The sequence below is a fragment of the Mus pahari genome, chromosome 9 (assembly GCF_900095145.1).
Source record: "Mus pahari chromosome 9, PAHARI_EIJ_v1.1, whole genome shotgun sequence".
Classification (NCBI taxonomy): Eukaryota; Metazoa; Chordata; class Mammalia; order Rodentia; family Muridae; genus Mus; species Mus pahari.
Window position 1 is genome coordinate 27862871 of NC_034598.1, and position 17011 is coordinate 27879881.

Consider the following 17011-nt stretch of genomic DNA (forward strand, 5'->3'; position numbering starts at 1 on the left):
AGAGAGAGAGAGAGAGAGAGAGAGAGAGAGAGAGAGAGAGAGAGAGAGAAAACACCACTGAGATGGAGAGTACACTCTAATGAGAGAGATGGGGGAGGAGGATGAGAGCCACCAAGGAGCTCAATGAGGGTTACTTACAGGAGCACAAGCACGCATTGTTTACACTGAGCATGGACACCGTAACCAGTGACTACATCACTAGAGAAAATGTTTCTCCCTCCCCGGCAGCCATTACCTGCTTATAAGTCCTGATGAAGGAGCATGCCTTCATGAGCCCCTCCCTGAGGCACATCTGTCTGGCCCCAGGTAGACGTCTGACTTTTGGTTGAAGGGTTTTTTGAGGCAGTCTTGTACTATAGCCTAAGCTGGTATTGAATTCACATCAATCATCCTGCTTCAGCAACCTAAGGGCTGGGATTTCATTTACATCAAATCTATACATAAAAATTTGAGCTTCTGGAATTTTACAAACTAATATTGCATAGCACAAAAGTGCACTTCTGGGCCTGGGCCAAATGCCCACTCTACAGTGACTCACTCTATAAGCTGTAACAAATGTTTTTTTTTGTTTGTTTTGTTTTTTTTGTTTTTTGTTTTTTGTTTTTTGTTTTTTTTGAGACAGGGTTTCTCTGTGTAACCCTGGCTGTTCTGGAACTCACTCTGTAGACCAGGCGTGCGTCACCACTGCCTGGCATGTTTTAAGTTTTTTGCACTTAGTTTCATCCAAAAAAATAAGGTATAAACAGTTCATAGAATAGTAAAAAAACTAAAACTAAAAACTACAATGTCTTATTCATGAATAATTGTCACTCAACAAATATTAATTCACTTTTGAAGTAATTCATAGCAGAGTAAGAAAATCTGAGAACATTATGTCTTAGGTTGCCCTCTATTATCAGGCTAGAGACCACGCCCAAAAGCAACTTAGGGGGAAGGGTTTACTTGGCTTACATATCACAGACCACTGAGGGAACTGAGGGGAGGAACTCAAGGCAGAAACCTAGAGGCTGCACTGAAGCAAAGACTAAGAAGGAATTCTGCTCACTATGCCTTGCTCTCCATGGCTTGCTCCACCTTGCTTTCTTACAAACTCCAGGCCCACCTGCCAAGGGGTGGTACTACACACAGTGGGCTAGCCCTTCCCACACCAACCATTGATCAAGAAAAGACTTTCTGACAGGCCAAACTTACAAAGGCATTTTTTGCAATTAAGATGTTCTCTTCCAAAATATATCTAGGTCTGTATCAACTTGACAAAACCCAACTTGAATGCTGGTTTCATTGGCCTCACACTAAAGCTTATAGAGTATTGTAAGCAGGACATGGTGGTGCATGCCTGTAATCCCAGCACTTAGGGGTTGGAGGGAAGAGGATCAGGAGTTCAAAGTCATCCTTGGCTATACAGTAAGTCTGACCATTTGACTTTGTCTAAAACAACAACAAATGACTCCCTGGACGACTTAGTAAGACTGTCTCAAAAATGAAAGGGCTAGTGAGAGGATGCCCCAGCAGGAAGGCACTTGCTGTGCAGGCATGGCAAACCTGCGCTCCATCCCTGCAACCAAGGTAAAGGGAGAAAATGCAGCCATGGCACAAGTGTCCGCACTAACACACACACATAATAATAATGAAAAAAAAAGTTAAAAGATAGCTGGGGTCAGGCAGTAGTGGCGCATGCCTTTAATACCAGCACTTAGGAGGTAGAGGCAGGCAGATTTCTGAGTTCGAGGTCAGCCTGGTCTGCAGAGTGAGTTCCAGGACAGCCAGGGCTACACAGAGAAACCCTGTCTCGAAAAAAACAAAAACAAAACCAGAAACAGATAGCTGGATAAACGGCTCAGTCATACAGCGCTTGCCTCTCATGCAGTGAGGGTCTTGGGTTTAAACTATAGCACTGAAAGAAAAAAACATTCTAAGTTTTTTGGTTTTGGTGTTTTTAGCTTTTTTTTTTTCCTTTCTTTNTTTTTTTTTCTGTTTTTTTTTTTTTTCAAGACAGAGGTTCTCTGTGTATCCCTGGCTGTCCTGGAACTCACTCTGTAGACCAGGCTGGCCTCGAACTCAGAAATCCACCTGCCTCTGCCTCCCAAGTGCTGGAATTAAAGGCGTGCGCCACCACTGCCTGGCCCTAGTTTTTTCTTGTATTTTGTTTTTTTGTTTGTTTGAGACAGGATCTTTCTATGTGGCCCTCCCTGGCTGTCCTGGAACTCTCTATGTAGACCAGGCTGGCCTTGAGTTCACAAAAATCCACTTGCTGCTGGCTCGTGAGCACCAGGACTAAAGGTGTGTGCCACTATGCCTGTTCACACTAAATGAACAGTGGAGCTCAACTGCCATCCACACACACACAAGTTGTAACAGATGCTTCCAGAAGGCTAAGCAGGTAAAGGCATGGCCGCCAAGCCCAAGGACAGAGTAGAAGCAGACAATCATCTCCTACAGAATGTCCTAAGACATGCTCTTCAAGAGCATCCACATTTGATCCCAGCATCCAAAACTATCTATAACTCCAACTCCAGGGAATCTGACATCCTTTTCTGGCCTCCACAGGTACCAGGCATGCACATGGTACACACATATATGCAAGCAAAACATTCATACACATAAAAAATAAATTAAATAAAAAATATATTTAGGTAAATGAAGCCAAGTACAGTGGTGCACACCTATAATCTTGGCACTCAGGAGGCAGAGGTAGGAAGGTCACCACCAGTTCAAGGCCAGAAGGCAAGTACAGTAAGACTTGTATTAGGAGATTGATTTACCTTTTACTGGCGCCCCATCCATTATTTCATACTTAGCGATTGTTTCTGTCTCTGTTGTGGTGCTGGGTCCTAGGATAACAATGGAAATGACATTCACTTGACTATTCCCAGAAGTCAAGTCTGTCCTGTTCTCAGCCACACTACGGCAGTGCTGCCTCTTTTCTGTTGGCCATCCTTTTTAACCTTTGCTCTACTCCTGAACTTCCCGCTCACCAGTGTGCATCACCTCCCCACAGCTACACCAGCTCAGAGTCAACCTCACACGGCTCCTGCCCTCAGTTCTACTATATACTAATAGAGAAGGTAGTCACTCACATTGCTACTAACCACTACATGAGTTGTTCTCTGAAATTTCCAAAGAACCTTCCTATAGAGTCAATTTTAACATAGAGACGACAGCAAGCTGAATGAGCACTTAAAATGTCGTGCATGCTAAGCTCTGGGATTAACTCTGTTTTAACTCAAATCTAATCATGAAGTCAACTCTTAAGTTTAAAAACACCAGCCCTGTCCCGGAGGAGAGCATCTGCCATGCTGCTGCTGCTGGTCTGCTTTGCTGAGGCAGGGTCTGCTGTGATCCTCTTTGTCAGCCTCCTTATAGTCTCAGCATTTGGAAACTGAGACAGGGACAAGTTAGAGCCAGCAATACCTTGTCTTTAAAAGAAAACAAATCAGATGTTTGCAAGTCCCCATTACAAAGTTACTTTAGCATCACGTTGGTTTCAATGCCTGGGTTCAGGTGGTGCTCTGGCTTCAGCCTACAGGGGCATGGAAGTCTACTCAGCTCAAGAACTGTTCTTTAAAAGCAGTGAATTACAGCAACACATTAACTAGCAAGGCTAATATCCAATGTCAATTCCAAATTTATGTAAACATTCTAAGATTTCTAAATTTTCAACTAACAAGGAATTTTAACTAAAAATTTGTCTTCAACTTACCAATTCCTGTGATCTCTTTCTTGATCAGCTGTAATTCCATGTGTTGTATTTTTATTCTTACTAATAAGAAGTAAATTTTCCCAACAATTACATCCTTTAAATGATACCTATTTAGGAAGAATATGCATCACATACTATTATCAGTTTCAAAAAAAAAAAAAAAAAGAGTAAGACAAGTCAGTAAGGGGAATAGATTAGCTCAAGGAAAAAGCTATCTCAAAATACCACTGACACTATTCACAGCCCTTAATGTCCTTTCTCAAAACAGTATTGATCAGTGTATTATGCAAGTATGAAATCAAAATCAAACTTTTACTTGACTATAGAATATACATGAAAGACCAATAATTAGCGCAATTATCTCTCTTTAAAAGTTCTCAGAGCAAAGACTTAATTAACTGAATAGAAAATTAAGAGCTCGTTTTGATGTTTATTTAACAAACACTAAGGTGTTTTTCAGCACTAAAGTCCCTACCTAAGAGCTCAGCACTCTTAGTATTGTTAAGGGCTGAACAGAACATCTAACCCATCATCTAGCCAAAAAGAAAGATATTCAGGGCCTATACTCAGGGGTTAAGTTTGCTGCATTGTATTTAGTAAATGCTATAGTATGATACACATACCCCCAAATAGCTGCAGCATTTTGCTCCATGCCTGCCAGCTATTTCATACTGTTGCTGTTATAGGCCTGCCAGTCACTGACACAGAGAAGTAGCATGGGTCAAGGACATGCTGACCACATACCCTGTTTTGTTCTGTATGAGGTTTGCTAATCTTAAGAAATTCCACAAAGCTTTATGTAGGACTCATCAAATCAGAGGTAAATATGAACAGTTATGTCTAAAACAGTTTGAGTCAAAGCTAACCACCAGGCAGCCCTCCCTACACCTTTGTATGAGCTCACTATGGTTTTTGTGGCTGACCCTGAAGAATGCTACTAATAAACCAAAAAGTTATGATTATAATACTCATGCTCTGTTATCTCAATGCTCTGAAATGCCCAAGTTTACCACCCACCCACTACCCCTCAACAACCTTATACTCAGGACTAACCATCTTAAAGGCTAGCAGACAATACTTTGCCTAGTGAACCAACTGCTCCCCCTCCTTGCCCTTTAAACTTTTAACCTGCTTTTTCCTATAAAAAATCTACTCTAAGAGCAGACTCGCTACAATTAGGATTTTCCTTCTTGTGGTCCTGGATGTCCAGTATTACAGTATGTGTTTAATAAACTAATCTTGCTTAACTGAGATTGGTGTGTGCTTGGTTTGTGTGGCAATTCCCAGACCCCAACAGTAAGTAAACTATGAAATCATGAAGTAATAAACTTGAGAATCCCTACAATACTCAGGAGTATTTTGCTTCCTCCCAGAACTAGAGATTAACACAAGAACCCATGCTCTGAATAACACAAAAGTCTCAGGGGGGGTTCTGCGGCAGCTTCGTAGGTTCTAAACGACCTGATGGTTTTATGGACAGCTTCAAAGGCAGGTATGATAGTCTCAGTGATATAAACATGGGGTACCCGCTGCTTAAAAAAAATCGCCTAAAAGGAGAGGATAAACAGCACATCTGCTTCTCTAACAAATAAACGTTAAAGAAAAAGATGGGCATGGTGGCACACACCTTTAGCCCCAGCTCTCAGGAGGCAGAGGCAGGTGGATATCTGTGTTTGAGACCAGCCAGGTCTACAAAGTGAGTTCTAGGACAGCCTGGGGCTACACAAAAAAAACTCTTGTCTCAAAAAACAAAAGAAACAAACACAGACCAAATGTGACATACTGAAGAGTATTCTTGCTTGGATCCTGATTTGAACAAACCACATGAGCTGGTCATGGTGGCACATACCTTAAATCCCAGCACTTGGGAGGCAGAGACAGGTGGATTTCTGTGAGTTTGAGGCCAGAAGGAGGAGGAAGAAGACAGAGGAGGAGGAGGACGAAGAAGACAATGACGATGACAACTGTGACAAGTAGGAATATGTGACTGTTGGCCATGATGATATACTGATATTAAGGAGTTACTAATATTTTAGCTCTAATGGTATTATAAATCTATGAGAACTGCAGAACTTTGTACTGATGAAGCACATCAGACCATATCAGCAATTACTATAACACTGACTATAGTGGATGCAGGCCTAACATGCCAGTTGAGACAGGAGCACCATGACTTTGAAGCTAGCCTGGACTATACAACTTTTGTCTCAAAAATACAAATTTAGGGCTGGGGAGATGGCTCGGTGGTTAGGATCACTGGCAGCTCTTTCAGAGGGCTAGAGTTCAATTCCCAGCAACCACATGGTGGCTTATAGCCATCACGTGATGGGATCTGATACTTTCTTGATGTACCATCTGTGATGGGATCTGATACTTTCTTCTGGCATGCAAGTGTACATATAGACAGAACACTCCTACATTAAAAACAAAAACAAACCAACCAGGGCTGGAGCGATGACTCAGTGCTCTTCCAGAGGTCTGAGTTCAATTCCCAGAACCACATGGTGGCTCACAGCCATCTGTAATGGAATTCAATGCCCTCTTCTGGTGTGTCTGAAGACAGCTACAATGTACTCATATGCATAAAATAAATAAATAAATCTTTAAAAAAACAAACAAAATCCAACAAACTACTGAAGGGGCAATATGTCCTAGAAGACGTCTGTCTCGGCTGCTCACTACAGTGTCCTTGTGTCCCGGCCTCCTCACATCTTTTACATCTTCCGTAATACAATTTTAAAAGACATTACACAAGACCAGAAGTAGTAGTGTATACCTTATTGTCAGCACTCCAAAAAAGAGGCAGGTGGATTTCTATGAGTTCAAAGCCAGTCTGGTCTACATAGTGAGTACCAGGTCAGCTATGGTTGCACAGAAAGACCCTCAAAAAACCATCACCACTAACAACAATAATAACAAAAAGGCATTATATAATAAATAAAATCAGACTGTTTTCTAAAAGTACAGTATATAAAATCATGTCTAACATACCTTTTTACCTCTGGGAAGATACACAAGAAGACATTAATAGTGGCTCAGTGGCTGGTAAAGATGAAAATTATGCCATATTTTCCCCTTTCACTTTTTATTTTTATTTTTATTTTTTTTAATTATTTATTATATGTAAGTACACTGTAGCTGTCCTCAGACGCACCAGAAGAGGGCATCAGATCTCATTACGGGTGGTTGTGAGCCACCATGTGGTTGCTTAGATTTGAACTCAGGATCTTCAGAAGAGCAGTCAGTGCTCTTAACCGCTGAGCCATCTCTCCAGCCCCCCCCTTTCACTTTTATATATCTTAAATTTTCAACCATACACATGTTTCACTTAAGTAGTAAAGAAAAACAAGTGTGCAGTCTTTACTGCTCTAAGCTATCTGTCAGGTGTGATGGTCACAGGGACACAGAAGTGACCATCGGGTACTTACTTGGACTTATTATATTCAAACTCTATGTGCAGACAGTCTTCAATGCCCACTTCCATTTTAATAGAGTTGTTGACATCAGGATAGGTGGCTAGCTGGTGAACAATAAGATCGTACTCTTTGACTAAGTCTGTCAATCTTCTCACAATTGTCACCTTAAGAAAATACCTACAAAGTCAAGGAGAAGATGAGTGAACCTCCTGTGTCACTTTCAGGTGCTTTAACAAGCAAATGTCAGCCAGCTCAGCTTTCCCTTGCTGGGCTTCCAGGTGTCACCTGACTCCGTTTGCTTTCCCATAAAGAACTCAGATGTGAGCTGTTCTGTACTAGAGAGTGAATCCACGGCCTTTGCATTCTAAGCATGTGCTCTACCTAGACTCACTTCTGGCTCCCCAATGGTTTTTTGCTGTTTTGTTTATTTGTTTTGGTTTGTTTCTGTTTTTGTTTTTAATGCCTCCAACATGAAAAAATACAAATTTCAGTTTTACAAGTGAATCCTTTTGAAATGACCTTGGAGGGCTACCATCCATCTGCCTGCTTAGCTAGCCTCTCCATATCAAGATTTTTTCTTTTTTTCTTTTAAGATTTATTTATTATTATACATAGGTATACTGTAGCCGACTTCAGATGCACCAGACGAGGGCGTCAGATATCATTACGGGTGGTTGTGAGCCACCATGTGGTTTCTGGGATTTGAACTTGGGACCTTCAGAAGACAGGTCAGTGCTCTTACCCACTGAGCCATCCTGCCAACCCCAAGATTTTTTTTCAAATCTTGTCAAGGCACTAGTATTTAGTTTTTGTGCTGCCAAACACAATCCTAATGAGTAACACCATATTAAACAGAAAAAGAAGGCTCTTTCTTGGACCTACTGCATTAAGATTCAAATATTTACCCTGGTCTTGGAGGCAGTTAGGGCTGAAGGGGAAGAACTAAAGTGAGGACTTAGAAAGTGGGATGCTGGTCAGTGCAAAGGCTCAGCAGGGACGAGCATTCGCTGCCCAGTCTGACAACCTTAGCTCAGCTCCTAGAACCCACAAGTGGAAACGGAGAACCAACTGCAAGTTGTCCTATGACCTTCAGATATACACAGTGGCATGCAGGTGCCCACACACAAAATAGCAAAGGTTAAAGAAAACTGGAGTCCTGTTTCAGTTCTATCCTTTGCTTGTGTAACCCTGACCACTCAGCCTCTGGGTTGTTATCTCTTAACCATTTGCTAAATGTAATTTATTAGGAAACTAAAGATCTAAAGTAACTAATAATAAAATTCATACAATGGAATTGTAAAACTGAAACACTTTGAATTCATAATGTTAACAGCCATTATTATTTCAAACCAATCATCCTCAGTCAAGTGAAACAAAGTTTGTAACAGAGTATTTTAAATGTTAAGCTTTCCATTCCAGCAGTGTAATTATAGTTTGTATAAGGCACCAGCAGTGCATGGTTTTCTGGTTCGGTCCTGTGCAGTCGCTCACACACATCCATACCTCAGGCGGACATTGGCCCCGATGTATGACTCATATGGCTTTTCAACTTGCATAAATTCAAAGTCATAGCTTCTGCTCTGAGTCAGTTCTCCGGGCAAGGCTAGTTCCTTCACTAGGTTTACAAATTCATGAGTATTACTCTTGTCATTGAAAAGCTCTAAGGAATTTAAAACAGCAAAAAGACCAATTATATTTAATATCCAATTCAATGAAACCCAAGCTTCTATCGCCTAAACAAATAATTTTTACAAAAAGAATTAATTAAATATGCTTCTACTTTAATAATCAACTAAGATCTCAATTTTATTCCCTCATTACAAACCCTTGGGCATTACTAAACTCCAGTATGGCACAGTAACAACTTGTGAGAGAAAGGCCCACATCTCTTTCCTGAAGCTATCCTCCCTAACCTAAGCATATATTACTTTCATAAAGTTACAATGCACAAAAGAGTAAAACTAACTACTATCTAGTTGCTAAAACTCGCTCCTGAGTACCATCTCATCCATAACAGACATTTAAATATCCACCATTCCAGCTTTGGTACTTTAAAAATGTACAATAAAAATTAGCTGGATTTTAAAACCTAGTTACAGAGACAGTCTTAGTAAGATATACTTCCTTTCCTGACTCTTCAACATCAAAAGATGTATATGTAGTTCTGCTTCCTGCTAATTTGAGAGTGTCTCTGAAACTCCCACATGGTAATGTACACAATCTGATTTAAGCCAGTAAGAAATTAGTCCTTTCCTCTTCATGTGGAATTTTCTGTTCAGGAGGGGGTCTGGCTACAGGTAGACACTAGCTCAGGAGACAAATGCCATGGGTATTCAGAGAATGAGATAGAGGTGAAGGCGGTGGCTGTGAGTGAGGCTGATGAAAAACGAAGGCAGATGGGAGACAGTATGATTATTTTTCAAGGCTGGTAGTTTACATAGCTTCTTTAATTTTTACTAGCAGAGTCTTAAACAAAGGCAGAATCAGTCACATATCATCATTAAATACAACTGAGATGCATGGTTTACGATACTAGGTCCTCTTTTATTACATATAATCAGTTTCTTCTTTTCATAAAGCCAAGCTCTTATTCAATTATTTAACTGCCAAATCCAACCCTCTTCAGTCAAAGGAAAAAAGTAATACTATTTTAAAACTCACCAATTTGACCTACAAATTCAATTCTAATTCCTTGATGCTCTAGCCTCTTTCCAGGCTGCTTAAAGGCTAGGTTTACCTGCCAAAACATGAAATTGTAAGAGATGTTAACAGTCCTTTGAGTGCGCCTACCAGATTCCTTCCAGATGAATGTAATCTGTGAGTACATGAGGCGTTCGTTCATGAGGTGTTAAAAGCTGCACCTCCCAGCACCCGGGAGGGCACTCACAGGCAGTCACTAAGGAACTCATTACTGCACAAACAAAGAATGCATCTGCTTAATTAACACGGAATCCCTCATAGACAGAGGAAACCTCCATCTCCCCATATGTGTTTTTTGGCCAGATAATGAAACGGTTCTTGGATTAATATCTGAATGTGAATGTGACTAATTCCAAGAATTAACCTAAAAGATAATTTTCAGGTTTTTTTTTATAACCAAGAACAATATACTTGTTATAACCTCTAGCCTTAAAAACAATGTTCATTAAACCAAATACAGTGGCTCATATCTGTACCAGCAGTTGGAAGGCTGAGACAAGAGTTTGAAGCCAGTCAGGGCTACATATTGAGTTGGAGGTCAGTAAAAGACCCAGCCTCAAAAAACAAACAAACAAAATTAAATAAATAAGAGTTAAAGCAATACATATTACCCTAAGTTAATAACTCATGTTAAAATGCAGAATTTCTTTTTTTTTTTAAAGATTTATTTTATTTATTATATGTAAGTACACTGTAGCTGTCTTCAGACACTCCAGAAGAGGGAGTCAGATCTTGTTAAGGATGGTTGTGAGCCACCATGTGGTTGCTGGGATTTGAACTCTGCACCTTTGGAAGAGCAGTCAGGTGCTCTTACACGCTGAGCCATCTCACCAGCCCAAAATGCAGAATTTCTTAGGATTTAAATTAATTTTAGGTATGATTATCTTTCATGACCCCATTTATTCATATTTCAACACTAAGAACTGAGCTCAGGATTCACGCTAACTACTGAGCAAGCTCTCCATCCCAGTCTTACTTTTGAATTGCACCATCTCAAAATCCTTAGATCAATGTACCTGCCAAGTGGAAATCCTGAACTTCTAAATTTCTGTTTCTTTTAAAGACAGTGTGTCTAACGCAGGCTGCCCTCAAGCTTTCTCTATAGCCAATGATGATTGTCAACCTGTGACTCTCCCACCTCTATGGCCAAGTGCTGGGGTTCCAGGCATGTGCCACCTTGCTCCATTTAAGTGGTGCTGTGGATTGAAGCACCCAAGGCTTTGTGCGAGTGAGCACCCTACCAACTGAGCTACAAATATTCTCAGTCCCTTAAATGTAGATATTTAATCTGAAACAAACAAAAATCTATGCAACCTATCAACTGTAAAACTTTTTCCATCTTCTCTACAGTTAGCCAGGCATGAGTGGCACACTCATTTGATCTCAGCAGTGGGGAGGAAGAGGCAGGAGGAACTCTGAGTTCAAGACCAGCCTGGTCTACAGAGCACATTTCAGGACAGTCAGGGCTATTACACAGAAAACCCTGTCTCAAAAAACAAACAAACAAACAAACAAAGAAAAAGGAAGAAAATGTGCCATGGGATTAAGAGAGCGATGAAGAGCTGTTTCCCTCTTCCAACACTAAACTTCGGGTAGCCATCTGAATAGGATTTAGAAAATGGGCAAATAGATACTTGTTGGCCTGAGTCTAACAGGAGAGAAATGCAGATGAGAGGAGACTGGCTGTTGACTGTAGGACACTATCACCTACCCTGGTGGTAGCATTAGTTGGATTTGGGGCAGCAGGGGATTCTGGGAAGAGTCACTTTGACAGTGGTACAACAACCTGTGCTTGAATAAATTTGTGGGGAGCAATGTGAAGGCAGTTGCCCTAGCTGGCCACCACAGCCACCTGCTGCTCTGTCATGCAGTTACCTCATTGGAGTGTAGATGCTCTAACAAGCCAACACCAACTTCAAACTCTGAATCCTCCCTCCTCAGCCTCTGTACTGCACATGTAAGCCCTAACCAGACCCTCCTTTGTAGTTTTCACACTCTGTTTTAGTTTTTATAATAAGCAAATAATTCTGCCAAAAGTCTGAAAACCTGATTTCTCACTTTTCCTTAATAACCAACATATATCTACTCTGGGGGAAAAAAAAGGATAAGAAAAATATTTATAAAAGACAAGTACTTAAATAAGCTCCACATATAACCAAAACTTTCAGGTATGGTAGCACCCATATTCAGTTCTAGAACCTGAGAAGCTGAGACAAAAGAATCAAGAATTCAGGCCTATCTTGGATTGCATAACAAGTTCTAGGCCACCCTACACTACAAACACATACTCTGTCTCAAAAGTAAAAAACAAAATTAAACAAAAAAGTATGTTTGGGGTGTGGGGTAGGTTTAAATTAATTATAACTAAAGTTTCTAAGAATAGTGGTCAAAATGCCCCTTAATTTTATTTTGTCTGATATTTTACTAGGATTCTGCTCTGCTCTCATATTTTTAGCAAGAACATTATAAAGATAAAGTACTTTTCCTAGTGTGTCCATATTAGGAAGCATATAATGTCTGCTTTTGTCTGTTTGAGAAAAGTCTCATATAGCCCAGGCTGGTCTTAAGCACCCTATAAGTCCAAGGATGACCTTACACTCCCCTAACTCTCACAAGTGTTGCCATTCCTAGCTACATTAAGTCAGTTTGTTTCAACATTAGTGCTGCTAATTCCAATCACTCAGTTAAGGGCATCTGTCCAGGTTCTCTATTGGTGAGAGGGGAAAGGAGGCATCTACAATGTAATTCTAGAAGGAGGCATCTACAATGTAATTCTAGGTGTCCTGGAACTTACTATGTAGAGCAGGCTGGTTTTGAACTCAGAGACCCACCTGATTCTGTCTCTCACATGCTGGGTTAAAGGCATGCGCCACCACTGCCTGGCGCTACTCTCCAATTTAAAGTTGGTATTTCCCCTTTACTGTGAATAAGGGTTTTGTGTAGAAATAGGTGAGGCTGTACATTTAAAAAGTGAGGAAAACTGAATCTATTTATACATTTCTTCAAACAAATAATGCTGTCTCATAGCTCACATGTCAGCATATGATATTCTGTATAAGTAAATAGTGCTATCTTTATAACTTATATGTGTCAATGTACCATATACCATTTACAGTATCACAGGAAGACAGCAAAACATTTGGACATTTTGTTACTGAATTTTATGTTGATCTAAGTTTTGCCAGAAGAACATAGTCCATATCCCTACTGCTGACAAGTACTATGCAGACTTCTCTCACCTAAGCAGCTCAGCTATAAACTATAATCTCAGACTAAACAGAAACCTTATTCAGTGGTGCAACAGGAAAGAAAGCACTGGTCAGCGTGGGTGGCCAGAGCCACCAGGTCAGTATTTTACCATCATCAAGTATCAAGTCCTCATCTAGAGACAAATAGTAAAGATGCACTACTAAAGCAAACTAGAAACAACAAAAAGTTATAATAATGTCACTTTGAAACAACTGCCAATGAAAGTAATTATAATTGCGTTTTCTTGATTAAATCTAACAAGGTCTCAAATTTCTCCTTCTATGACATTTTTATAGAACTGACAGTTTTGACAACAATACCTAATTATTTTGACAAGAACTGTCTTTAAGTTGGGTATAGTAATGCACACCCTTAATCCTGACATCTTTGAAGCAGAGGGCAAATCTCTGAGTTCAAGGTCAGCCTCATCTATATGTCATGTTCTAGGGGAGGCAGAACTACATAGAGACCATGTTTTAAAAAAAATAGTTTTTACATATAAAACTAATGCAAAGGGAAAAGCCATTCCCTTTTAAGGCTGTATCTGAAAACTTCATATATAAAGGAGAATGACCTTCTTGGTTCAAATTGAGTTTTTACTTCCTGCCCTTCTTTATAAATTTGGAATGTAGAATACAGAATGGAACATTAAAAAAAAAAAAAAAACCTAAGTTAGAGACAAAAGAATTTTAGCATCAATTCAAAAACTCTCCAATTTTTTTAATTGAGTGTTTCTATTTTAACAGTATAAAAGGATAAGTGCACCAAGACAATGCAACTGAGAAGCAGTTCTCTTTTCTGTAAGTGGTCCTGGGGCAAGAGTATTGACATAAGAAGAACAGCTACCTCACACCAAATGGATAAGGATCCAAGGGAGTGCACCACAGACTCCTGAGAAGACACAGTGAAATTTCACGACCTTCACTCAGGCTGTGGCTTCTCAGAAGCACAAGTTATAAAATAATAAACTAACTGGACTCCATCAAAATTTAAAATTCTTGTGCTGCAGAGACGCCATCAAGAACTGAAAAGCCGCCGGGCGTGGTGGCGCACGCCTTTAATCCCAGCACTCGGGGAGCAGAGGCAGGTGGGTTTCTAAGTTCGAGGTCAGCCTGGTCTACAAAGTGAGTTCCAGGACAGCCAGGGTTATACAGAGAAACCCTGTCTCAAAAACAAAAACAAAAACAAAAAAACAAAACAAACAAAACAAACAAAACAAACTGGCAAGCTAACACAGTAGCGACCACCTATAAACACAGTACTTAGGAGGTGGAACCAAAAAACCAGCTGTTGAAGATCAGTCTCTGTTATAGAGACCATGCCTCAAAAAAGAAAAGAAATTCAAAACCATGAGACTTCACCACATTAGGGAGGCACAATAGGCAAAACTACACAAGATCTGGGTATGGTGGCACACACCTGTGATCCCAGCACTTGAAAGGTGGAAGCAGGGCTGGTAAGATGGCTCAGTGGGCAAGAGCACCCGACTGCTCTTCCGAAGGTCCGGAGTTCAAATCCCAGCAACCACATGGTGGTTCATAACCATCCGTAACAAGATCTGACGCCCTCTTCTGGAGTGTCTGAAGGCAGCTACAGTGTACTTACATATAATAAATAAANAAATCTTTAAAAAAAAAAAAAAAAAAAGAAAGGTGGAAGCAGGAGGAAGAGCTGGAGGACAGCCAGGGCTACAAGAGACTCTGTCTCAAAAATAAAATAATGAAAAGGAATACAAGTGTTATCAAAAATATAGGAAAACTAGCCTTCTTTTTTTTTTAAGATTTATTTATTTTATGTAAATGAGTACACTGTAACAGAACAGATGGTTGTGAGCCTTCATGTGGTTGTTGAGAACTGAATTAGGACCTCTGCTCCCTCCAGTCAACCCAGCTCACTCTGGTCAGCCTGCTCACTCAGGATAAGCCACTTGCTCAGTCCCTATTCGCTCTGGCCCAAAGATTAATTTATTATTATAAATAAGTACACTGTGGCTGTCTTCAGATGCACCAGAAGAGGGTGTTAGATCTTATTACAGGTGCTTGTGAGCCACCATGTGGTTGCTGGGATTTGAACTCACCCAAGCAGTCAGTGCTCTTACAGCTGAGCCATCTCCCAGCCCAGAAACTCATGTTCTTACCAGTGCTGGAGTGGCCAGCCCCTCTGTGGGAGGCAGAGCTGGCACACACCAGCAGCTCTGCTCCTAAGTACACAGCTACAAGGGAGGGTAGGACCTGCCTCACTCTAACTCACACTGTACTGGTACTATGTTACACTCAGGCTGGTCCTGAGCTTGCATCAATTCTCCTGCCTCAATCTTTCAACTGCTGGGATTACAGATGTAAATTACAACTAACTTGGCATATCCTTTACCATTTGGACATGACTTATCAGGAATATTACTCAGAATAAAATAGATTTTTAACACATGCTATTACATTGGGGGGGGGGGAGTCCTGATGACATGCTCAGTGACACAGTCGTAGGTCAGAGGTCACCAGGGAAAGAGCCGTGACTACTAATATGACAAAAAGGTTTTGTCATGTAAAAACTCTGAAGATACAGTGTGACTAAGATTAAAAAACACAAGTAATACCATTAAGCTGTATGGTTAAAAGGACAAAATAGGGTTGGCAAGACAGTTCATTAAGTAAAGGCACTTGCCACCAATTTTGTTGGCCTGAGTTTGATCCCTACAACCTACCATGATGGAAGGAAACACTAACTTTCACAAGTTGTCCTATGACCTCTATAACATGCATGCACTTTCCCCACTCCCACTCGAAATAAATGTTTGAAAATTTTTTAACATGAAAATGCCTATAAATCCTTATTATCTATATTTTCAACAAAACATCAACAACAAAAATTAAAATAGGCAAAAATTTTACTGTTGTAAGTTAGAATAACAAACATATAATCATTCTTAATAACCATACAATGAGTTACTAATCTGAAGAACACAGAAGACTTCAGAATATATAGGAATAATATGTCTGGTAAGCAAAACAAATGCCTTTTATAAAAGAGGACAAGAGTTCTTTCTTGAATGGAACTAAAATATTTTAAAATTTAAAACACAGCTTAAGAGAATGAGGTAATATACTAGCAGCTACCCAAGCCTTGAAAAGATAACTCCCAGTGAAAGGAACCACATTCAAAGGCCACAGTGTGATTCCATTTATATGCAATGTCCAGAACAGGAAACAAAGTAGATTTGTAGGTGAGGGATTTGCAGGTAGTGGGTTCTGTTCAAAGGGAAAAAGCAAGTGGTGAAGGCTACACAGCTCTGTAAATACAGAAAGCAGCAATGGCCTAGAATAGGGCCATTTTATGGTAACTGACTTACAACTTAATTAGAATATTCAAAAGGAATGAAGAAAGATGTACATGTCACAAATAAGCCACGAGAACAGAGCAAGGAAGCCAGAATAGATCACATGACCTTTGCTTTATGACAAAGGTGACATTATAGCATGATGAGAGGAAGGGATGACTTGTTCAATATATGCCCAGGGTTAATTACAGAGCCACGTGTGGAGACGCCTTTGACTTCTGCAATACAAGGAAAATCAACTCTCAATGAAATAAGGACAAGGACAGGACATATGATATAAAAACTCTGGTGAAAGAAAGCAGGGTAACTTTGTGTCCTTGCTGTAGCTGGAAAATGTCTAAACCAGATCTGAATGAACAAAAGGAAACATCAAACATCTATTAATGAGGAGACAGAAATAAAAACTGAGTGGAAAAAGTCAAGTAAAAAAAAAAATAGACAAAATAAAAACCAACCAAACCCACCAGGCGTGGTGGCGCACGCCTTTAATCCCAATACTCGGGAGGCAGAGGCAGGCGAATTTCTGAGTTCGAGGCCAGCCTGGTCTACAGAGTGAGTTTCAGGATAGCCAGGGCTATACAGAGAAACCCTGTCTCGAAAAACCAAAAAAAA

At 40.2% G+C, this 17011-nt stretch overlaps 1 protein-coding gene across 1 annotated transcript in view; it reads right to left on the minus strand.

The window, feature by feature from the left end:
* Vps26a (VPS26, retromer complex component A) overlaps positions 1–17011 on the minus strand; it is a 30616-nt gene that overhangs the window by 5690 nt on the left and 7915 nt on the right. Inside the window, exons 3-7 of the mRNA XM_021204423.1 lie at positions 9778–9853; positions 8620–8776; positions 7129–7293; positions 3701–3807; positions 2763–2831 (exon numbers count right to left, since the gene is read on the minus strand). Coding sequence (XP_021060082.1) covers positions 2763–2831; positions 3701–3807; positions 7129–7293; positions 8620–8776; positions 9778–9853 — 574 coding nt within the window. The remainder of the gene's footprint in view (positions 1–2762; positions 2832–3700; positions 3808–7128; positions 7294–8619; positions 8777–9777; positions 9854–17011) is intronic.